Source organism: Mytilus edulis, chromosome 6 (genome assembly GCF_963676685.1).
Source record: "Mytilus edulis chromosome 6, xbMytEdul2.2, whole genome shotgun sequence".
NCBI classification, from domain to species: Eukaryota; Metazoa; Mollusca; class Bivalvia; order Mytilida; family Mytilidae; genus Mytilus; species Mytilus edulis.
In genome coordinates this window covers 46758780-46783217 of record NC_092349.1, presented here as the reverse complement: position 1 = coordinate 46783217, position 24438 = coordinate 46758780, and the positions used below count along the sequence as shown (strand labels likewise).

At 31.3% G+C, this 24438-nt stretch overlaps 3 protein-coding genes across 3 annotated transcripts; 1 reads left to right on the top strand and 2 right to left on the bottom strand.

Annotated features, from left to right (window-relative positions):
- Nucleotides 1-57: 57 nt before the first annotated feature.
- LOC139526425 (ankyrin repeat domain-containing protein 23-like) lies at nucleotides 58-441 on the top strand. Its single transcript, XM_071321573.1, has one exon. The coding sequence runs from the start codon at nucleotides 58-60 to the stop codon at nucleotides 439-441; it is 384 nt and encodes a 127-aa protein (XP_071177674.1).
- A 14485-nt stretch (nucleotides 442-14926) lies between these two features.
- LOC139527786 (uncharacterized) lies at nucleotides 14927-18444 on the bottom strand. Its single transcript, XM_071323460.1, has 3 exons — nucleotides 18365-18444; nucleotides 17500-17985; nucleotides 14927-15394 (listed from the first exon to the last, which is right to left on the bottom strand). The coding sequence occupies exons 1-3, from the start codon at nucleotides 18411-18413 to the stop codon at nucleotides 15081-15083; spliced, it is 849 nt and encodes a 282-aa protein (XP_071179561.1). The 5' UTR covers nucleotides 18414-18444; the 3' UTR covers nucleotides 14927-15080.
- Nucleotides 18445-21643: 3199 nt separating this feature from the next.
- LOC139527780 (uncharacterized) lies at nucleotides 21644-24438 on the bottom strand. Its single transcript, XM_071323452.1, has 2 exons — nucleotides 23458-24438; nucleotides 21644-22724 (listed from the first exon to the last, which is right to left on the bottom strand). The coding sequence occupies exons 1-2, from the start codon at nucleotides 24434-24436 to the stop codon at nucleotides 21925-21927; spliced, it is 1779 nt and encodes a 592-aa protein (XP_071179553.1). The 5' UTR covers nucleotides 24437-24438; the 3' UTR covers nucleotides 21644-21924.

The following is a 24438-nucleotide window of genomic DNA, read 5'->3' as shown; positions in this document are numbered from 1 at the left end:
ACAGAAATAGTAAAGATTTTGTTAGACAGAGGAACAGACGTAAATACATATGACATCATGTGGAATACATCTTTAATGAAGGCATGTGAAAATGGTCATACCGAAATCGTAAATATGTTATTAAACAGAGGAGCAACATATAAATGTGTTAATTGGTTGAGTCGGTCACCTGTAATGATGGCATGTACACAAGGTCATACAAAAATAGTCAAGATGTTGTTAGACAAAGGGGAAGATATAAATACATGTTACGTGTTTGGCGAGTCACTTTTATTGTATGCTTGTGAAAACGGCAGAATAGATATAGTAAAAATGTTGTTACACAGAGGAGCAAATTGCAATAAATGTGATGTTGAAGGACAGTCTCCTTTGATGATGGCTGTTGAAAATGATCATACAGAAATCCAAAATCTTTTGTTAGATACATTGGGAACTGTATAGACTGTATATTCTTGGTAAGATACCTGTAATGAAGGCTTGTGAATTCTAGTACTATGTATTCATTTATTTTCGTGTGTATCAATTTTCACTGATTGAGGAATAGTTCCATTTTCGAGGTTTTGACAAATTCTGTATACAAGTTAATTTGAAAAATATATTGTTCATTGAACCATGAAAATTCTTGGTTCTACTATACCCACGAATTTCACGAATATTTGTACCTATCGAATTATAATGAATCCACAGTAAACAAAAATGTTCAAGATGTAACTAGACAGAGGACTAGACTGTAAATGATCTAATAAGGACGGGACGTACCTTTCCTGGTGTGAAAGCGAGTGAGCATATTCGTATCCGAAAATATATTTTTAAAAGAGACAACAGCTGCAATAAAGGTACTTTCTATGAATTGCCTGTAATGATGGACATGGTCATATAAAATATCAATTATGCTGTTAGATATATGACAGTGTTATAAATGTGTCATCTGTAATAACAGTATGTGCATTGAGTCTTAAGAAATCGAAAGATGATTCAAGACAAAGGAGTCAAATGTGATGAACTTGACTACTGGGTCAGTCACCTGCATGTAAAAAATATTTTAACACGGTATTGTAAAATTGGTTAAACTTGTGTTAGACCGATGGACAGACCGTACTAATTGACTGGTTTAGTTAGTTATATTTCAGACTTGTATCTACAGATGAAAATACAGTCTTAGTGATTTATAAAACATACTCCATATCGGAAAAATTGTTATGTTGATTTTAAATCATAACATCAAAAACCAACGTTAATTGAAAACTTTGTTATGATAAAAAAAAATATACTAACGTTGTAAACATGTATTTGGACAATAAAATGCAAACAAAATTATTTTTTTATCACATTTTGAAGATATCTTCTTCTTAGATATGATGCAGAGGGCAATCAGTATTCATAATTTCAATAAACACATAGACAACACCTTGGTTATCATTAAAAACGACGAATTGACAACAAATAAAGAAAAAACATTAAGTAAGAAACTGAAGACTAAGTAACACGATCCCACAACCGGTTGACCTCAGGTGCTACACAATAATTATCGTTTTGAGATTGTTGTAAATATTTGAACTGATTTACTATTGTAGCATAAAACTTTTCTGATGATTATAGAGATCGTATATTTAATACGACTGTTAACCTGCTACTTTTTGTAAATATATTGTTTAAACAGTACTATCGTTTGTGCGAAATGTGCGAGTTATTTTTGTTAAAAGATGAACAGATATGCTTGACAAAACGTATTATTGTTATTTTATCTTGGTGTTAAAAGATTGGGTATCATACTTGAGAGATGTATTATTGGTTTGGTATGTGATATTGTTATTCAAAAATTGCTTTGTTATGATAGATACTTTATTGTTGAAAAAGATGTTATTTGAGTTGTAGTTCAAATGTTGGGTTGAAATAACAGTTCTTGTTGAAAATTGTACTGCTCTTAAGAAAATTACTGTATAAAAATACTGTTAAAATATATGAAGTTGTTTCTATATATACTGCTAAAGGGTGCGCTGTTGTTTTTAATTTTCTGTTTGTTTTTTTTTTTTATCCCTTGCAGCATTTGTAATTTTTGTATAAATATTAAAGTTGTTGAGAATGTACTTCGGTTCTTTGGTTGAAATGAAAAAGTCTAAAATTTAGAATTCATTATTAAGTATGACGAGCATTAGTTAAGGAACAAAGTAGGCTAAAATATTGATAGGTTACGGAGCTCTTTATCGAGATATTTAAAAAAACACAACGGGAATTTTTGTGAATGAATTTTTATCAGCTTTTGAAGTTCTATATGAACAAAAATGGATGTTGTGGGGCAAAGTTTTGTTTTACCCTGCATCGTAGGGAAAAGAAGGTCCCTGACAAAATATTCATAAACCACACCTAAGAAATTTTTTGTTATGAATTGACTTGAAGTTAAGAGCATTGTTGTTTTTACTTAAAGATGTACTTTTTATTATGAAAATATGTAATGTAGTTACTTGGAATGTTTTGTTGCAATGGAAACCAGTTACTATGTTTATAGAAAAAAGTAGGTTCTTGCAGATTTCTAGACCGTCTATAAAAGTTCAATGTTTAGAAGTTTATTTAAATAAAAACACTTATTGCAATAAAATTTGTTTTAATTTCAAAGAGGAGTTAAATTAAAGCAAATCATTCAAAAATGTTCCGGAGAAGATGGGTTTAATAACATTAACGGTACCAATTTTAATTCACTTCGTATCAATCGAAAATTAAAATTTCTTCAGAAAATTTCGATGCCTAATGTAGATAAAAAAAATATTAACTTGGTCGTGAACAAAAATCTGATATGGTTTGTAAGATAAAAAGGGGTTTAATTTTCAAAAAAAATATTTAAGAACAGGTAACGTTACAGAATCCTTATTTTGATACCTTTCCAATTATGTCTAATATCATAATTCGTGATGCCGTCCATAAATTTACGAAGTGATTTTTCATATCCATTACTTGGAACTCTTGGTTAAATAACTTTCTTGCCAGCTGCAACCCTCTTTCAAGGAAATCATTTTACAAAATGCAAGCTCAGGACTATCGAAGCAATTGGGAGATATATACTCCGTATACAGGCGCTTCTGGAATAATGATTTATAGCAAGGGACAGTTGAAAGTTAGGAAGCTGAAATCAATTTTTTTTGTCGTCAAGTTTTGTTTTAAACTGATCCTCTATGTCAATTTCTAGATATAAGTCAATTTTGAATTAGTTAGGGAGAGATAATTATCTTCATACCGAAATGTATACTTAAAGGATACTGCCAACTTCTTTTCGTTCTTCCTAAGAAGATCCTGTATAAAATCAGCGTCATATGAACAAGTCGGAAAGAAATGTGGCATAGTTGGTTCTCGTGGTAATGCTAACTGTTTATTGAAAAACACGTTCTCTAAAAAGTAACAAATATGTTGTCAATCAAGAAATCAATCATCTTGATCATAATGTCAGTTTCAGAGAATTGTTTGCCTGATTTAGATGAGGATTTATCCCTCCCTAAGACGAGATAATTGTATATACTTTGGCTATTTGTTGTCAAACGCGTTATTCTATTGAATCCATCTTAAAAATTGTATTATTTTTTTAGATGAAATATTATAGTTGATTATTTGGTACATCAATTTTCCAACATTTATGAGGTTTTTCTCGGTATGTGTTTGCACGTTTTTCTAAAGTGTACCAAGTTGCGACATACTTTACATATATGAGGGTTACCACCAGTGTGTGTTCTCATGTGAGTCTATAAGGCATAGACTCCACAAAAACGTTCACTACAAATATCACATTTATATGGCTAATCTGAAACGGTGTATAGTATGTGTCTATGATAAAAATTCTCTCTTTAAACTCTATATGACTTTTTGGTTTCTTTGTTGACATATTTCCTTGTTTTTATAGTGATTGGCATTATATCACAATGTTGATTGCTTTACCCCTATTTGTGACATTTTTACCGACTATGTATGTGTTTTGTTCAAACGTCGTTGTCTAAATAAAAGATTTTTGTTGCGTCTGAAATGCAAATGAGAAGTTTAGCTGGATACAAAACCAGGTTTTATCCACCATTTCTACATAAATAAATGTCTACCAAGTGAGGAATATGACAGTTGTTGCCAATTCGTTTGATGTGTTCGAGCTTTTGATTTTACCATTTGATTAGGGACTTTCTGTTTTGAATTTTCTTCGGATCTCGGTAATGTTATTTTATTTTCCGGCGAAATAATTTAAATAGTCATTGCTCTTTTAAACAAGCTTTCGATAAAATAATTCAAAAAACTGGAAGCAATTCTTCAATTTCACATAGAATATTTTCTCCGTATGTCTTCCAATGACTCTGCCGGGATATCGTGAACGAGATCATTTGTAAAATAGTTAAAAACGTCTACTTACAGATGTAAAACGTAGTATTTTTTGTTTTATATCTTTTTCTAGCAAACTTAACATCGGCTGCTTTATTTTGAACCAGACTATGATAAATAAAGTGGGGATTATATGCCCATGATATAGTAAGCCAACCACAAAACTAGCCGAACGATATTGAAAGGACAAAATAAGTCTTCAACCATCCATGAAACAAAATGTTAACTCGTGACATGGACAAAATTCAAACATTTTTTGTTTTTAAACTATTAGTTGAATTGTTTAAAAAAGAAATACTCATGAAGTTCCGTATTTGAAAATATGAAAGTTTATAATTTCGAATTGGAATGAAGCCGTTATAGTTTCAATTTTATTTAATTAATATAACGAATGGTATGTCTTTTGCTCATTGTTGAAGACCGTACAACGACATATCTCACATATTTGAGTCTCGGGTGGATAGTTATTACATTGGCAGGCAAGCCGCATGTACTAATAATATAATACCACACTGTAAACGCATTCATAGGAATTTTTGTATTCCAAATAAAACGATTTTATCAATAAGTATTTCAGTAGTTGTATATTATCTGATTATTTAGATCGTTACAATTCCTTCATAAACGAAAAGAATCACATAATTAACCGTGTCAGGACTTACCAAGCTATGACACCGAATTTTCCGTAATTATTTAAAGATTAGCTGGATATTTTGTTTTTGAAATAATTGATGTTAGTTTTAAATCACAACGAAATATTTGATGTAACAAACAGTAAGCAAAACCACTTTTCTTTGTGCATTAGAAACGAATCACAACGTTTAAATTTTGACATACGCAAGCATTATCTTGTGTCAATTTATAAACTATAGGATACAAATGTTGATGAACTAACATATTAGCTATAAACAAAGATACTTACCAGCTTGAATTTATAGTCAGAAGTTCCTTTAACAAAATATTCGAGTGTTTAGATTTTGGCATTGTTTGTTCTTAAAAACACTTAACACAGTCATGTCAAACTTAACCAAACTATGACAATACACTGTAATAAGCGCTCCTCGATATGACGAGGTTACTACCCGATCATATGTTGGGGTTTTTTTTTTGTTTGATGGTTGGCATTGAAAGCTTTTGTTTTCTTTATTGCTGATATGCGATGGTAGAAAATATGTGTGTGTCATTTAAATTTTACGCGTTACATCCTAGTTTGTTTGTCCTAAAGAGAATTAATTCCTATGTTAGATGTTTGATAAATTTGTTAACTTACTATTAGATTTTGTGAATTTGTGCTATTTTTATTTGTATACTAATGAAAAACGGAAAATAAAAATGTAAGTACGCATTAAACATGTTTTATACATAAATGTTTGAATATGGCCATATAATGTATACTGATGAAATTATATATAATACTAGAACAGTGTAAAAAATTAAATAAAACCTAATATACAATTTGACATGAACTTATTATGGTCATTCATTTTCTACATATAGAAGCGTTTTGTTTTAATCTCAGTATACATTATAACCAACGTCTTAGGGAAGTCCGCTACTCAGTTTCAAAATAACAAGCTTTTCATTACACTAGTATATATTGCTAGGAGATAAATAAGGGAACCAACAAAGCAAAAACAATATATAGGTCAATGTATTTGTTTTCGAGATATTAGCCATTGAAAATTTGGCGGGAAAGTGTTATCTCTTGATTTTTCATAGCTTTTTCATTGACAAGTTTAAGTTCTCAGAAACTATTTAGAAATAACTTAGATTATATAATACGACTACAGATGGCTTATAATTGTGCATGAACAAGATTTATTAAAAGAAAAATGGTGATCAATTAGCAATTTTTTTCAAGGCACTCAAATAGATAAAACCAGAGGATTTCGAAAGTCTGACAAAAATTCCAAAACATGACAAGCGAACATCCTTAATTAAGGTTTTTCTCGGTTTTCAATAGTTTCATTATTTGCTTGTGTACCATAAACACTTTATTTTTATCTAAATTTTCGGAAATTGGACACTTACATAAATTTTGCCTTTTTAACCGTCATCGTGAAATAAGTAACACAGGCTGCAAGTAAAAACAGGTAGATGATGTATAATTTCTATATTAAAACTACCTTATCAAAAACTGATTAATAACCAAACTTAAAACTCGATTACTAACTGTTTGATTAATATAAATCAATTGTAATAAGTATTTGTCATTTCATTTATTGGTGAAAAACACATCTTCCAGCTCTTTCGAGTAAATTAGTTTCTTGGCACGTAATAACGTGCATGGCAAAACAATTGTTTTTTTAGGTCTTTTAAATAGGTTAATGATTTGCACCGAGCTTATCTCGAGAAATATTGAGAACTTACCTTGTGTACTTTATAAAGTTTAATTTTTAATAGGCACGATGAATGCCGATAACATGATTGGTGCCTTCTAAATCTCGCGTATATAATCGAAGTAGTATTACTAAAAATCATTATGATGGGGATGTCAAAGTAATCATTTACAATGTAATCACAATTTTTCTGACAATAAAGTCTCACAATCCTTGAATATTTTTTAATAAGATAATCAAATAATCAAAAATACAGTCATAGATAAAATCAAAAATATAGTCATGGATAATCAAATAATCGAAAGTATAGTCATATATAATCAAATCATCATAAAAGATTTGGTCTGGTTTTCAAAAAATCACTCTAAAAACGTATAATAAATCACATAAATAAAAACCATATAAGGAGGTTCATTGTTTGAGTACTACTACGGCAGTGTTTAACGATATTGATTGACTATAAAGCCAACGCATGGACGGTCACACTTATATTTAAGTAAAAAAGAAAAATTACATATAAAGCGAATGGAATTAGGCAAAGGAGAATAAGCTAAATTCTAAGTAATAAGTTTTTTTTATGTCTATTATGCATTTCCTATACATATGCATGTTAATTATGAAAATCTACTTTGGACTTGATAAGTGACCATGTAATGTGTTGACTCAGGTTATTTACAAGTGTGTATGTTCTCATAAACATACAGATTTGATAAACATATCTAATTTTCAGGAGTTTCAATGAGGACAATAACAGGCTAATGCAGTTGAATAGTGGAATTACGCATTGACTATATAAATCATAAATGTTAGCAATTACATAACGCACAATAGTTGCTTAAAGATATCCACAAAGAAAGTACGTTTCATTTTAATCTATTTAAAATATTACTGTAAAACATTATTTTCGGTTACGGGTGTGTTTCATGATCAGGCAACATATATTTATTCTGTTGAGCTTTAATGGGGAATGTTTTGAGCCTATAGGTTGCACTTTGTAAAAACAGCTGTTTCTCAAACCACGCCTCTTTTGGGGAGATTTAGAATATTCATAGAAAATTAATTTTGTTTACATACTGGTTCCCAGTTATGATCTCTATGTCCCGTCTCATAGAGACATAACTTGGGAATTTTACCAGTAAATATACATGTGCATATTGTTTACATTGAGATCTGTGGTAACCCTTCATTCGAGGTAGGGGTAGTTAAGAAAAATAGTGTTAGTTTAAACTCAGAAATGTTCAGGGCATATAAACGTTGAAAATATGCTGCACAGCCCTATACTTTTACCTTTGAAAAAATTGTAGTGCGTATGAACTTTCAATTCTAGGATATGATTTTTTTCAAAACTTCATAGAAAAAGTGGTACAGTTTTAGCCGTAAAAGGAGTTCCTATGGGAAATTGCATTGTCAATATTTACAGAAATGCAACCTTTAAGAAAAGATATTTTTAGAAAAAATCTGTCATAATGCGAATATGATGCAGATAAATTGGTACCGTTGATATCATTAATATGTGTCAGCATTTCGTGTGCATTTTGTCTAGACGCCACCTAATTAACCCCCAATATGATCTCTGTAGACAATTTTAAAATGCACATGCAAAGGTATTGTTAAAAGTTTTGAATCCGCCATGATAATAACTGTCAATATTATTTCGTATACTTTATTCAATGAAAATCGCGAAATTTTACACCAGCGAAAATAACCCGCTATATGGTATATCAATAAGATTAAACTTTAATATATAATACATTTCTGTAAATAATGCTGGTGTGAATATGACGTATGGCGTACTAAATTATAATCCTGATACCTTTGATAAGTATATATATAACAATTTACTGACCAAAATGTCAAATAACAAAAGTTCCGAAGTCCGAGGAAAATTCAAAACGTAAATTCCGTATTAATCAAATGGCAAAATCAAAAACTCAAACACATCAAACAAATGGATAACAACTGTTACATTTCTGGCTTGGTAAACGCATTTTTATGTAGAAAATGGTGCATTTAACCTTGTTTTATAGCTAGCCAAACCTCTAACTTGTATGTCCAAATTAGACAGTTCATCAAGATTCAGTATCTGAGTTTTAAATCCATTTGTTCTAACATCATTAAAATGCATATGCCATGAACATCGAGATTTATAATGCACATCCTTTCTGATTTGTCGTGCCAATGGGTATTAACAACATACACCCAGTGACCGATTCCAATTGTGTATAGTTTATAGAACTTTTACAGTTGACTACTAAGTATTTGTAAAATAATAAAACTGGATGTTAAAATAATTTCCTTTGATATGCTTCAAATGTGCTTATCGCGCCAAACTTTCATTTCACCTTGTGGTCTACGTACTCATTTTTGGCAATGTCACAGGCTTTATCAAGTTTAATTTTAAATTCAGATACATAAGGATATTGTTGTTTTTTCCTGAAATTGTTTAACATTTCACAGCGGCATAATACTGTTACTATAATTATTCACTCCTTATTTTCTTGATTTTGTATTAACATTGTATCGTAGATCAAATTCATTTGTTCAGTGTATGTTTACTTGCGTTAATATGTTTTTTGATTTAGTTAATCAATTTCAATTCATATTAAATAGTGTGTTTTTCAATGTTGTGATATTACACTATAGTTTTAGATAGGAGTGGAGGTTGGTACCTATTAAAACGTTTAAACACGCTGCAATTAATTGCACCTGTCCCAAGTTTGATGTTCAGTAATTGTCGTTTGTTGATGTGGTTCATAAGTGTTTCTCGTTTTTTATATAGATTAGGTCGTTGGTTTTCCCCATTTCATTTTTCTCCGCTTGTTATTTTTGGGGCCCTTTATATCTTGCTGGTATGAGACAAGGCTCAATGTTGAAGACCGTACTTTTACCTATAATGGTTTACTTTAATAAGTTTTGACTTGGATGAAGAGTTGTCTCATTAGCACTCATACCACATCTTTTTATATCTATCAACCACGGTTGTGGGAAACGTTTATTGTAGTAAGACATAAAATGAATAAACTGAAACGGACTTAAACCTATAAACATGGATTCTGGTACGTACTACATAGCACAACAGAAACAAATACATATCGCACTACAACCTTAACTTAATCCTGGTACCTTTGTTAACTACTTAATCGGACCGAAAATACTATGGATGTACGAATAAAGTGAACATTAATGCCATTTTTTTAACAAATGCCGACAGCTCTGATATTTCAAATCGTAAGGCCTCACAAATGCGATCGAAGCTCTGATTATAGTTAGTATGAAGTAAAAAGTAAAATCACAAAAATGAACGCGTTGTTATAATTTGTCGTTTTTAATGGTTCTGCATATCAAATTAACACTTTGCTACATGGTTTAAAAACTGGTGTTGGATTTAAATGTGCTATATATTTAGACACTATACGTATATTGTTTTTATACTGAAATCGATAAAAAAAAAAAAAATGTAACAAATATTGTTAAAAAAAAAACCCTCTTTGGGTACAATTTTGGGGTAATTTCCTATAAGCGTAGTCCAGGCGGTAAGACATTGACATTTTAAGGAATTAGAAAGGGAAAATGAACTTAATTAATAACATTTTTAAAATAAACATGGTATATAGTTTACCAATTTGAAGACATAACAAGTTTAAGGGCATACGATACAGTTTTGATCCCGTATTTACAGTTTGATGAAAATTTGCATATAGGCTATCAAATATGTAATAAAAAATATACTTTAATGTGCTGCGTTTTGAGTTAAATGAGGTCGAAATTTTGTATATTTGCTCACAATTCGGATTTGTGGCCGTATTTTCCCTTTCGAAAGAAAGCCATAACTTTTTTCTATTAAAAGATAAACACAAATTGTTTTTTGTTAAATAATTTGTAATTTTTGACTTTTTTAAGTATCCTAAAAATTTATATATCTTTTATTCAGAAATAACTCATATTTATCGAATGGTCATGAATTGAGAAAAAACGTAATTTCTTGCTGCATATTTATCAAAATTAAAAAAATTGCACTATTTACAGTTTTATAAAATTTGATCCACATAATCTCCCTGCAAAATGAAACAAAATGTCGTTTTAAAAAAAAGGGGTCCATGCACTTGTTTTCAAATTAAATCACTTTGAATGATTAAAAATCAGTCGAAAAATGCATCTTTTCCCGATATGTCATAGTTTGACGTCGCAAAAATAACATTTTACGTTAGCAACGTCATTACCTCCCCTGTAACTGTATCGTATGCCCTTAAATGAATAAAAGTTTAACAATTGTTGCTAAACGTTGTCATGGTTGTGACGTGAAATTGTTGATGAAATACAGTAGTTCCGGTAAGTAGACGGGGTTAATAGGTTAGTTGAGGTCACTAACGTTTATACGTATAGGTTTATCTGTATAGTAAAATAGCTGATTGCAGTATAAAATATATTATCTGGTTCAGGCCGTGTTTCATAACAACGGGCGTCAGATTTGGCCAAACGTGACAGCAAAGTAAAGCATGGTTTTCCCGAGGGTATCACCAGCCCAGTAGTCAGAACTTCGGTGTTGACATGAATATCAATAATGTGATCATTTCTATAAATTTCCTGATACAAAACTTTGAATTTTTCGAAAAACTAAGGATTTTCTTGTCCCAGAAATAGATTACCTTAGCCGTATTTAGCACAACGTTTTAGAATTTTGGATCCTCTATGCTCTTCAACTTTGTATTGTTTGGCTTTATAACTATTTTGATATGAGCGTCACTGATGAGTCTTATGTAGACGAAACGCGCGTCTGGCGTACTAAATTATAATCCTGGTACTTTTGATAACTATTTCATATTCTATTATCTGATTCAACATGTCAAATCTTTAGTTTTTAGTTTTTTAATCTTTCTTATTTTTGTGTTTTAAATTTGTTTTTTATGAATCAATCGTTACTATTTACCTTCGAGTGTGTGTTTTTCCATTCTTTCATTACGAGTTTTCATTCTTGCGCTGTGTTGTAGTCGTATTTGCAACGATAATTATAGGGGTAAACTTACTGCATGCGGAGGAATATCGACACATTAGAGTAGGTACAGGAAGACATTAGTTCAACAGCAGTACATTTCTGAAGACTTTAAGGTAGAATCATGGTATACCGCCATCTTGGATTGTACAATCACAGTACAAAATCGGTCTAGTTATTTGCCCAAATCAGCAAATTTGAAATCAGATTTGCAATTTAATGGTTAGACTGTTAATTTATATAAAGAAAACTTGCTAATTTATTGTATTATTCAAAATATTTTAACAAATATCAACCTTTTTGGTTTTTTAAATCATTTTTTTTTCAAATGAGCCATTTAAGGGGAGATAACTCTTTTAGCACAAAATGTTTACTGGGCTAATAGGGAAATTTTTTATTTTTACTTGTGGCAAGAAAACAAAAAAACCTATCTTCTCACAATTTATTTCAAAATTCTATCTCATAGAATTTTGTTTATGCACTGTTATGTGTTTTTCATGAACAAACTAACCAAATTTAGGCAATTTTCAACGACTCATAGCTTGAAAAATAGCACGGTGACCCATACTTTTTATTATAGTTTTGAAAAAAGCATAGAAAAATCTTCATTTTGTCAAATTATAAGAAAATTCTGTCTCAAAAAACATTTACTTATGATCTACCTTAATAGGGTAGAGGTTTTTCTTTCACAAGAAATTCCACATACACTTGTTTTTATATGGAAACTGTATGCTAGTTTAAACAACATATACTAATTTTGTTTAACCATGAAGTATCAAATGAATCTATGTCTTATGAAACACACGGCAGGCGTACAAAATGAAAAGTTTTTTCGCCGTTATGTATTTCTGAAATAAGTTCATCTTGAATTTAACGCATATTGTACGTTTTGGTGAAAGGTTTCATTTTCTATTGTGCATAAGGATTTACATGACATGTTTAATATTGTTAAAACAACTTATGTACGCCAAACTCTCCAGGGCACATTATTCATTCCTGCTTTTTCGTGTTGTTAGTGTTACGAAATCTTAGAAAAGGATACCGGTCATTTGTTTTAGTTTTTCGCTTTGTACCCATTAACTCGAATTATAGGTGCTGTCATAGTTTAATAAGGTTCTGTCCCTATCATACATATAAAAAAGAAGATGTGGTATGACTGTCAATGAGACAACTATCCACAAGAGACCAAAATGACACAGACATTAACAAATAAAGGTAAACGTACGGTCTTCAACAATGAGCAAAGCCCATACCGCATAGTCCGCCATAAAAGGCCCCGAAATGACAATGTAAAACAATTGAAACTAGAAACTAACGGCCTTATTTATATAAGAAATGTACAAAAACTAAAAAGGTAACACGTAAACAAACGACAACCATTGAGTTACAGGCACCTGACTTTGGACAGGCACATACTTACATAATGTGACGGGGTTAAACATGTGACGAACTATAAAAATCAGTTGAAAAAGGCTTGGCACTCACACCACATCTTCCTATATCTATTAACCCATCAGATGGACAAAAATAAAAGTAGACGTGGCCGGGTACTTGTACATTCCAACAACAAAAGACACTAGGAACAGATCTGAGAGTACTCGCAGTTAACTGGCAGCTTGTTCAAAGCCACTTACAACTAATAAAAAACAATCATGCATCGAAGACTAAATATCCTATTTTTCTAGAGGCATAAAAATTCCCCAATTTTCATTTTAGCCGAACCGCTTTACAGAACTGACCTCTTGTGTAATTGTTATTTTTTTTTTCTCATTCTGAACGTGTATGAAATATTGGCCGCCGAAAGTTAATCAAACAAAAATCAATTGTAAAACTTTAAAGAAAATCCTCATTCTAGAAATACAGAAACTTGGCACTGACATGTTGGTTAAAAATAGACTCCAAAACATTTGCTTATTTCTGTATGCACTTCAACAAAAACTACATCGATTATCTCGAAGTAGCATGATCGGCTGCTGTACGGATGGTCGTGGCTTCTACACAAGGCAGAGTAAAACCAAAGACTTAAACATTTTTAATTGGGTGCCTCACTGTTAGGCCCGTGTTATTTAGGAATATGAGCACAAAATGGTCAGCCCCGTGTAGAGTAGTATCATCATGTTTTACTTAAGGTTCATCATAAGGAATTAAAAAATATGGCCGTGTTTACACCTTAAAATTTACTATGAGTACAGACAAACTGATATATCTAGGATATATTAAGGCATGGCAGATACTAGATATATAAAAGTTATATGTATCACCAGCCCAGTTGTCAGCACTTCGGTGTTGACATGAGTATCAATTATATGGTAATTTTTATAAATTTCCTGTTACAAAACTTCGATTTGTTTGAAAATACTAAGTATTTTCTATTCCCAGGAATAGATTACCTGAGGCGTATTTAGCACAACTTTTTGAAATGTTTTCCAGTCTGCAGAAGATAGCAAAATAAACAAACACCTGAGTTTCATTTGATACGATCCACTCAGTTAAACAGTTCAAATCACCTATATATTGTCTGCAGATGTCTGTTGTCCATCTATTGTCCATTTAAATCAATACTAATCACAACATGTATTATATGAGGGGAGATTCTCAAACCTCTTTCCAAACTTAGTTGAACGAAAAAAAAACCTTAGTAGCAAAATCTAGTAAAGTTTATATTTTTTATAAAACATAAAATGCATATAAAATTTATATATCTAGTTCCTGTCATCCATTAAAAACACTTGCATGTGCATAGATTTGTCTGTACTCAGAGTAAAATTTGTGGTGTTAATACGGCCATATTAGCAAAAAGGTTATGATGAACCTTACGTTGTGAAATAGCAGACTAAAAATCCGCCTCAATATGTGGGTTAAGTACAAAACGGCTGATATCAATATATTTTAACACGTGCTCGTCCTGACTATGAATTTAAAAAGTTGTCATTATAATCATCTTCATCAGCAACATTATCGTCGTCGTGGTTGTCGTAATCAAAACAGAAAATAACGCATTATTAGGTTGAACTTTCATTGTTAAAGACGTGTTTGACAAAACCAACATATTTGGTGTATGCGTGATATCTTAAACATGATTCTTTACATATAGCGTAGTAGCAATGTTGTATCAAATATGATGATAATGAAATGTAAAACAGGCAATGATGTGGTTTAAGTCACCTTTAGTCAGATTAAAGTAGGCTGTTTTTATAGTACTCGACATCTTGTTTTCATTTCAACCAGCATAGAAGAAAATAAAAAGATATATAAAGAAGAGCTTTACTAGTATTACATATTTCGTTCAAAAGAAGCACACAAATTGTAATTACGAAGATTAGACACAAATACAAGTAAAGGTTACTGATAAGTTCACTTCAACGAATGCTCACAGTCACTGACTGTGTTGGTCTGGTATTGTACTAAGTAATCAAGATACCTGTATTATCGGGTGGTCTAGAATCCCAAACAATACATGATACGCACATCGTTTTATCTTGTAAGCATTTTGTGTACAAATACCATGGTGATTTTTGAACAACAATCTTGATAACCTGTTGACCTCCAGCAATCATCTGACATTCTTCTGTTTTGCGATTGAAATTGACTCCAAGACAGTCATCTCTAACTGAACATACAGATACACAGTCAATCCTGCTGTGTTTCTTTGAGGTAGATAATAAAGTCATATTACCATACGCTCCTGATTCACCACAGTAAAAGCCAGTAAACCTAGCTGAAAAAGACAGGTTGACTATCTTAGTAATAAAATTAACGGTATCAATTTTCTTGCACCAGATGCGCATTTCGACAATACATGTCTCTTCAGTGATGCTCGTGGCCAAAATATTTGAAATCCAAAGCTTACATAAAAGATGCAGAGCTATAATCCAAAAGGTCCAAAAAGTATAGCCAAATCCGTGTAAGGAATCAGAGCTTTGCATGAGGGAGATACATTCCTTAATTTATAATAATTTCTATCATTTTGTAACAGTAAATTTTAATAACACAAAAAAAATCCGTATTTTCATGCCAGCTTTATCTGCTTTTTTAAGCTTTTAGCTTATCTTGAGTTTTCAAATGTTTGTTCTTTAAATATTGGTATATATATTGGATTTATACATTGATGTTTTTTCCGGCATAAAATATCAGGGTAAACGTTTGTAAAAACCTTAATAAAATATAAAATCTCAATCTTAAACTTGTAATTCTCAGTTTGTGACTTCAGTTTTAACCCAAGCTCCAGTTTGTTTAAATCTGTTTGTGTAAATTTTCAAAATAAGGATTAACTCCTGTCCTTTTAGGTATTTTATACCTCAACTTATTGAAAAGACACTATCCAAATTCAATTATATAGAGAACTCGAACCGAATTATACAAATGCCTTGTTGGAAAAAGTGCCGCAAAATGTGAAAAAAAAGTCGTGTACTAGGTATAAACATATTGTTTCGATAACAGTTTTGTAGTGAAAAAAGTAATGGTCTAGGTTTGTTATTAAAAGGCTAGTTTTCAAATGGGTAAGGAACAGAAAGTACGTGTTATGTATTTGGTTTTGATGTTATATTTGTTATTCTCGTGGGATTGTGTCTGTTGCTTGGTTCGTTTCTGTGTGTGTTACATTGTAGTGTTGTGTCGTTGTTCTCCTCTTATATTTAATGCGTTTCCCTCAGTTTTAGTTTGTTACCCCGATTTTGATTTTTGTCCATGGATTTATGAGTTTGAACATTGGTATACTACTGTTGCCTTTATTTATGTACCTCGACATGTGTATGCTCATAACACTAGTATTCTAAATATCAAATTTCAGAAGTTTTTGTCCAAACATTATAACAGACAAGAGTTTCTGTCTAAATCAATATATTCATTAGAATGATAGAATTACAAGTCACATGTATACAGTAAAAACAATTCAGCCTTTCAAAGAAAACTATAGCTTTGAAGAAAAAAACATATTTATGGAAATTTAAAGTTAAGTTTCATATAGTATTAGAAATAATTGTGTCACCATCAGATTGTAAGATTCGAGCACGTGATCCTCCAGTTTTGAGCTGGCTCAGCTTATCGCTGCAAAACTGGGATCGTTGGAGAATCAAGCAGTTGACCATTATATTGTATGATGCACAACTCAAACAATAAAAATAATATTATTAAGATTTCAATTTTTCTTATAGAATTTAAGTGTTGGGATGTTTGATATGTGTTGCCATTTCCATGATTTGTAATCAATATAGGAAGGGAAAATAGCTTTTTCCGCAATTATCTCTTGATACATACATGTTTTGTTTGTTTTTTTCGTTTAAAGAAAATGTGTTTCTCACTTCAAAAAACATGAGCAGGCTCTAAACATGCTAAAGAAGTTCAATAATTAAATTTAGCAAATTTTCTCAATAAATTGATTCGGAAATGAACACGAAATTTTAGTTCATGGTTGTGCTAGTATATTAATAATTACACATTTCTCTTATGTACATTTTATATTCATAACTAGTAAACTAATAATAAATTTGTAAAATATCCTGCATAGTTAATTAAAATACCAAATTAATAGCATACTTTACAATATTCTCTAAAAAGAATTAGCATTTCGTTTGTTTCTAGAGAAGAAAAAACCTGACATTTGAACTTTTTCAAAACAGTTGCATCATTCAATCAAATATAAAAACAAGAAGATGCAGTATGATTACCACGGAGACAACTCTTCACATAAGACCGAATAACAGGAAAACTTACAACAATCGTGCGCCGTATGACCTTAAACAATGAGCACAAATAATACTGCAGAGTCAGCTAACACGTATTTTGTGTGCTTTTGATCTTAAAACAAAAAACTATATAACTTACAAGTATGTTCCACTTTCCACAGACCTACAGATCCCAACCCAGTCGTGATCCCTACGTCTTTTATAGAGATAGGAGTAGAAGATGGATCCATATAATTCATAACCATCTTGGTACCGGACATTAGAGTTATTCGTCCGGGAATTGCCCAATTGAGTTCAAACGATCTGTGCTCTGTGCAATTGAGTATACCAGGTGTACTTATGTCAAAACTACTAATAATTAGATCAAAATTTCGACGGACATTTATTTTTGAATTATCACCAGCCCCGATAACTATTCTATAATCGAAGAAGGAATAAAGTAAGTACATATCACTTGAAAGTAAGATAAAGGCATTACTACATGCTTTAACGGAGAATTTCATATGATGGTTGTTAGCAGGGTATAGCTGAAAGAACGAGAGACTGATGTAATCCACATTTGGTGTAGAAGCATTGACGAAACCACTGTTCTTTGTTTTTATCCACACTTGATCAAGAAGGTTTCCTACAATGTAATAGTTAAAACATCAAAATATAATAGTAATTCCTCAGTTTGCATCAGTATAAATAATCAACTTAAAAATAAATATACCTATATTTCTGCACATTTTCATACATGTCGGTATTAAATTTTGCTTTTTTAACAAACATTTATCGACAATAAAAGTTGTGGAAAAAACCTATAGAAACATTACATTCACATTCTTATAATAATAAAAATTTATTATGATGTGATAACCTCTCGATCAAGAGATTCCTAACTTAGAACAGGCACCTGAACATTTGAAACCTTCCTTTAACTACAATACTAATAACATTTTTATATCTACATTTTTAAATGTAACAAGTAAGACATAATAATTTGTCTACGATTGTTTTCTTACCAAGACTAACTGTAGTGAAAACAGCACAAAATATCACAGTTATCATCATTTTCACTTGCAAAATTTTAACAATAATGTTGAAAGCATGAAAATCATTTCGTAAATTTTTTTTTCATGCATAAACAATACCCACTAGGAATAATTAATTTTTATCAAAAAGAAAATGAAATCTGGCAGTTAACACTGTTGCCTGAGGAATTTCAATCTAGATAGATACTTTTGTTAATTACTCTGTTTGATGTGTACTATTGTATATTCTAACCACGTTCTCATGAGAAATAGACATCTATATCAGGTATGCCTTTAAGTCTGTTGAAATTTATAGAAAATAAATCATTGTTTCATCATTTAAAGCACAAAACCGCCTAAAGTAGTTTCAAATGATGTTTTCGTAATGTTTTTAAATGATTGTTCTCTGCAGGTTTTGTACATGTTGTAATCAAAGTAATATTCTTACATTACGATACTCATATTAAACATACCTTGACTATATAATCGCTAAAAACTGTCCCCATTTGATAAATAAAGATTCCGAGATAGGAATTATAGAGTAACGGTTTTATATGATCACAAATGACAAAATGAAAATAAATGTTGGAATATTAAACATCCATTAAGAGTAACATTTGAAGTAATCAAAGTAAAATTTGAAATATTTTTTAAAGTCTGTTTCTGGTTACTGGATATCCCGGTACCATCCGTATATCATAACAATTTCTTTATAAATTGTATATTATTATTGGTATCTTCGATAGGTAAGTACAACGGTCTGGTCGAAATTCGTGTTCCAGGAGACAACGATGCAATTGGACAGAGTCCATTTTATAAAAAGGTTCATAGGAAGATACCAAGACCTTGTTGATAAATATTCCGTATCAACCTCAACAAAACATGATAATGATTCTAGGTACTGACGTTGTTTTTCATTTTGATAACGTGTTATATTTTTCTTTTATTGTTTATTGTAAGTTGTCAACCTTTACTGTTTAATCCATTTTTTTGTAAATTTTTAGGCGTGGCTCGGTAATTATGAAATCCATCATTCTAGTCTTCCAGGTTTCGATATGTGCTTTGTACTGTGGATTCATTATTATTCGTTGGATACCAATTTTCGTGGATTTCGTGGGTACAGGTGTACTACGAATTTTAATGTCCAACAAAATACACATTTCCTAAAGGAATGTATGCAAAATTTGCCAAATCAGCTAATTTAGATATGCACGAACATGCAAGTTTTCATCAATCCACACGAAAATTGGTACCCATGAAAATAAATGAATCTAGAGTATATGATATCATTTTTTTATAATTTGTTTTGATAAATTGTTACACAATATTGACTGATGTACCCTTATTTTTTACCTTTTTACCCATGGTTTCTGTTTGCTTTGTTCACACATAATTTTTAATATAATGGAACGTATGCCACTGTCATACAAGTGAGAGGTTTAGCTAGCTATGAAACCAGTCCAAATAACCATTTTCTTCTCGGAGTTGATTCCATTATAATTTGGGTTGTTTCAAACGGTAAACTTTACTAACCCGAGTGATGAATCGATGTAGGCCGATGTTAATCTCCATTTCGGGATGGTCTTATTCGTTTGATCCATATCATCCTTGTGGCAATGTGTATAGACAACAGCGATAAGATTAAACACAAGGAAGGAGGACATCTATTATGATTTGTATTTGATTTTAATTCATCATATATACAAGAATAAAAGCAATCAAATTATATGTATGAGTATTTTCTCCAAAAAGTCAGTTAAAATTCTGCAAAATATCGTTAATGTAGTTTGTACTTGATTTCAAAATCTGAGAAAAAGCATGCCCTCGTGCAGTTGCCAACATGTAAGTATTGACAGTTCATAAATCAAAAATATTCATAACTGAAACGTGCTTACAGCCACACTTATTTAGTAATGTTTTAAATTACCACAATACAAATCAATGGATATACCGAAGGAGACAATATTCAATAATCTAACTTGTTTTAGTTGCATTCCTGTGTTTCTATTGTTTCGTTGTTTTCCTCTTATAAATGATGTGTTTCCCTCGGTTTAAGTTTGTTATACGGATTTGTTATCGCTCAATGAATTTATAACTTTTGAAAAGTGGTATACTACTGTTGCCTTTATTTAAAACAGTATTACATTATTAAACTTTTAATAAGTTTACTTAAGGTAACAGGTACGTAAATGGCTTGTCCACCGAATTTTTTAAGAAATTGTATTCACGTAGAACTTTTAAAAATAAACAGAAAAATTGAAAATTTTGAGTGGGTAACCGATCTACTTTCAAAGTTACAGTCATTTGAAATTGTTAGAAAAACACCATGAAGTACATAGACATAACGTCAAATTTACGCAAAAAGTATGAAATTTCCAGCTTATTTTAATCTGCAGTTAAAACCATTTCTACGATTTTTCTATAAAAATTAAATGTTTTTATGATAGATTTTTCCTTTCTATTGATATATAATTTTCCTATGGTTACCGGACTCCTTTTTTATATATCAGCCGTTGAAAGGGCATTGCTGACGGGAAAAGATAGAAATTGCATGACGTCGCCGAAGAGGATTACGCAACGTCAAGTCTCCATCAGCAGAATAGTCACCAACATAAAAATCTTGTCAAATAAAGACAACGACCGCTACCTCAAGGCGTCTCTTTGATTATAATGTGTTTTTAAACTAATTATGCGCTATAGCGCTTATGAAATAATTATCCTGTCTGAAAAAGTATCACTAGTTATTACGGATATTCGTTTGTTTACGGAGTATATGAGACCCTAGTCATGTATAACTTGATTCTTCTATCAGTGTGGGGTTTATGTCAATGAACAACAATTAAGGCACTGATTTAATGATAAAAAGGAAATCTTTAAACAATGGACTTGTAGTTTAGAGTCTGTAAAAGTTTAAACAAAGTAAACGGAAACTATCATTGAAATTCACAGAATGACGATATACATTCATTGAATACATTTTCGACCCGAAAATACATGAAATATTTGCTGCTGCGCAATCAGTAAGGGAAACGGAATGTACCAAGGATGAAAACAAATTCACAATGCCGCAGAAAAACTGTAGAAAAAGTCAAACTGTACTGAGAAACACAACATTTCTTTTACCTAATCGAGTCATCAATGTGCCGATGAATCGTCGTACGACGTAGATGTAGGTCATATAATACATATATATATATATATATATATATATTGATAATTATGTTTAAATGGCACATGAACACAACACAAAAAATAGACAAATACTTCGAGTCCAACAGTACTGATTTATTTTTCAATCCTGAAATTAGATGGTGACTGTGTTTAATATTATAAAAGCAAATGGGATACACGTAATTTATAGATAAAGCCTACACAATATATCAAAGTTTGATGCAAATCTTCATTACTCTTTTCTCCTATTTTTTGTTTTGTTCAATGATTGTGAATTGATGCCAATATTATAAAATCGTAATGTGTTTTGTCTAGAAACTAAACGTGTAATACAAAATAACAAAATTAATATATAAACGTTCAGACAATGGTTTTTTTTTCTAGCTTTGCAATGACATAATATGTTTTGAAATCGAGTCCAGTATCTTCTTGTCTTTGGTAACTCGGGGCTTCCCGTCGATCTGTTCTGTAAGCAATTCGCGTATACCATCAACACCTCCTCTATTTCCTGCAAGGATGAGATGGTTTAACCGTAAACCGGATTTGGCAATTTTGTTCAGCATTGTTTTTGAACAAAAAGTAGGTGGTATGTTGTTAAATGACTCCAGTCTAGATTTAGTTAGCTGCAGCTTACTGATCATGTTTACTGTGTAGCGAACAGAGAAGCTGTGTTTTTCTAGCATTCTTGGAGAAACTTTTAACGTGTTGATCAGCTGTTGCAGGGATTGCACATCACCAATGGCATTGTGTGCATCATAACTTATTCCAACAATATCTTTTACGAGTGATTCCTGTTTGTATGACTGCTTACTTGTCTTTCTGTCTGGTAATAGTTCTTTCGTCAATGATAAAGTGTCAATAAATCCAACGCATTTTAATTCAAAATCTTTCATGATATTATTATTTTGTAAAGCCTTAGTCAGAATCCTGGAATCAAAAATTTTTGAATTGTGACCAATCAGAATGCATTTTTTCGGAAGCCAAGAAATAAAATGCTTTAAAATTTCAGTTTCTTCGTCTGTCTGCATAATTTCCCCGTTTTTATACAAAATTAAACCACTTTTTGAAAACCCAGTTACTTTAGAGGCAGATGGCGAGATACGCTGACTGGGTACCATATACCGATTATAATTTTGGTTGGCATATGCTGCAGCTAATTGAATGATATCACAATCAGTACCTGAAAAAGAAACAATTCAAAATAAGTCTTTGTTATTAATACTTAAAAAATGCCGTCCTATCATTCATCTTACGATACATGCACACAGTAACAAACTACAATGATTACCGTTTATGTTACTTAGCAACACAAACGGAAACGCATACAATCCAATGCAGAAAAAAGTTTGTTGTTTCATGTTAAACATTATATGTAGCGATTGCGGATGTGAAGGGGATTTTTTCTTCTTGTAGTGTCCTCTGAATTTCTGTATTCCAGTTAATTTCTCTCTTTATTCATAATTATTTAGCCTATTTATTATGTATGCATAATGTTAAACACATTTGATATTATTATTCAAACTCCTAAGTATTGGTAAAAACGCTAAGACATTTTATATACTGTGATACTACAAAGATTTCTAATAATATACTCAGGTCCTATAGAAACGCAACACATTATATTCCAAGTTGTCTTTTGTCCCTTTTTGAATGACAATAAGAAATATAAATACATGTATTAGGCATACATATAACATTTACATACTGGTGTCGCCTGATCGTGTTTTTTTTTATTTGTTGTTTTTGTTTTTTGTTTATAAATTTCCAATTACTCAGTGTAGATTTAAATCAAAGAAGATCTGTCTGTTTAAATTGTTCATAAATAAGAAAATAATCTGTAGCCGAAAAAAGATAACGATTATATTGGCTATGTAATAAAAGAAAACCAACAACAAAAACAATTAATTTCTTACCGAATCCTGTAGTTTCAAGGTCAAAGTAAACAAATGTTTCGTCTTTCAAAGACAGAGGATCTTCCGTCACTTCTGGTTCAGGATCAGGAATGGGTGAAATATCATCAGCTTTCTCTCTCGAATTTGCTGGTGCAGATATAGAGGTTGCATATGTGATGCCTTCTCGTATTTCTTTGGCCTTTAGATTTAAGTTAAATTTTCCTTTTTTGACTAGTCTTTTTCTCTTTGCCTCCCGGGTACTTGCATTCACTTTGTCATGCTTGCGCTTTTTGTCTATTTTTGCCGTATGCATTACTGTAAATTTTCCCGGTGACAATTTATGAGCTTCGTATACTTGTGGTATATAAGAACGACCTTCGTTTTTCTGAATAACACCCACGCATACTCGGAAAGGAAGGGATTGACTACTCCCAAAATGCTTAGCTTTTGGTGCCTTTAACGCGATAATTTGATTTAAGGATTCGTTTCCTTGTGAGCTGCCACAATTAGCTAATTTATGTGAGTTCTTTGCATAAGAATCAAACAATTTTGATAGATCAGCAAACATTTCCTCTCCGTTTAAATCTTTGCCATACGGAAGACTTTTGTGTTTGTAATTTTCTGGATCTTTATGGTAGTTACACCATGATAAGTCACATTTAGAATGATCACCAAAAGAATGGGGAATGATGGAATAAATATTCTGGCTTAATTGTTCTGCATGATTCTGGTTTTGGGCTATCGCATAATCTAAATCTTTTGTCAAGTAGCTTATAGTACTTGTTGACAATTTACCTTTGTGTTTTTCATGTAAGCGGTATAAGTCACTAACAATATTTTTTCTTTGGTGGTTTTTGTCTGACCTTTTAACAATATCAGAATTAATGTTTTGTTTAAGTCTAGCTAGAGTAGTGGTATCGTCATCCATTATTATACATGAAACTGTGCATCCTTTGCATTGCAGGTCCTGCACCATTTCAACGGCTAAGTTTGGCTCCATCG

What these genes read in the sequence shown, in the direction of transcription:
- LOC139526425 (XM_071321573.1), top strand. Translation starts at nt 58, where the DNA reads ATGTGGAATACATCTTTAATGAAGGCATGTGAAAATGGTCATACCGAA.
- LOC139527786 (XM_071323460.1), bottom strand. Translation starts at nt 18,413, where the DNA reads ATGATGATAACTGTGATATTTTGTGCTGTTTTCACTACAGTTAGTCTT. An exon ending in TTTCACTACAGTTAGTCTTG is followed by an intron (nt 17,986 to 18,364) that starts GTAAGAAAACAA and finishes ATTACATTGTAG; the next exon opens with GAAACCTTCTTGATCAAGTG. An exon ending in GTGGAAAGTGGAACATACTT is followed by an intron (nt 15,395 to 17,499) that starts GTAAGTTATATA and finishes TGTCTTTTTCAG; the next exon opens with CTAGGTTTACTGGCTTTTAC.
- LOC139527780 (XM_071323452.1), bottom strand. Translation starts at nt 24,436, where the DNA reads ATGGAGCCAAACTTAGCCGTTGAAATGGTGCAGGACCTGCAATGCAAA. An exon ending in CCTTGAAACTACAGGATTCG is followed by an intron (nt 22,725 to 23,457) that starts GTAAGAAATTAA and finishes TTTCTTTTTCAG; the next exon opens with GTACTGATTGTGATATCATT.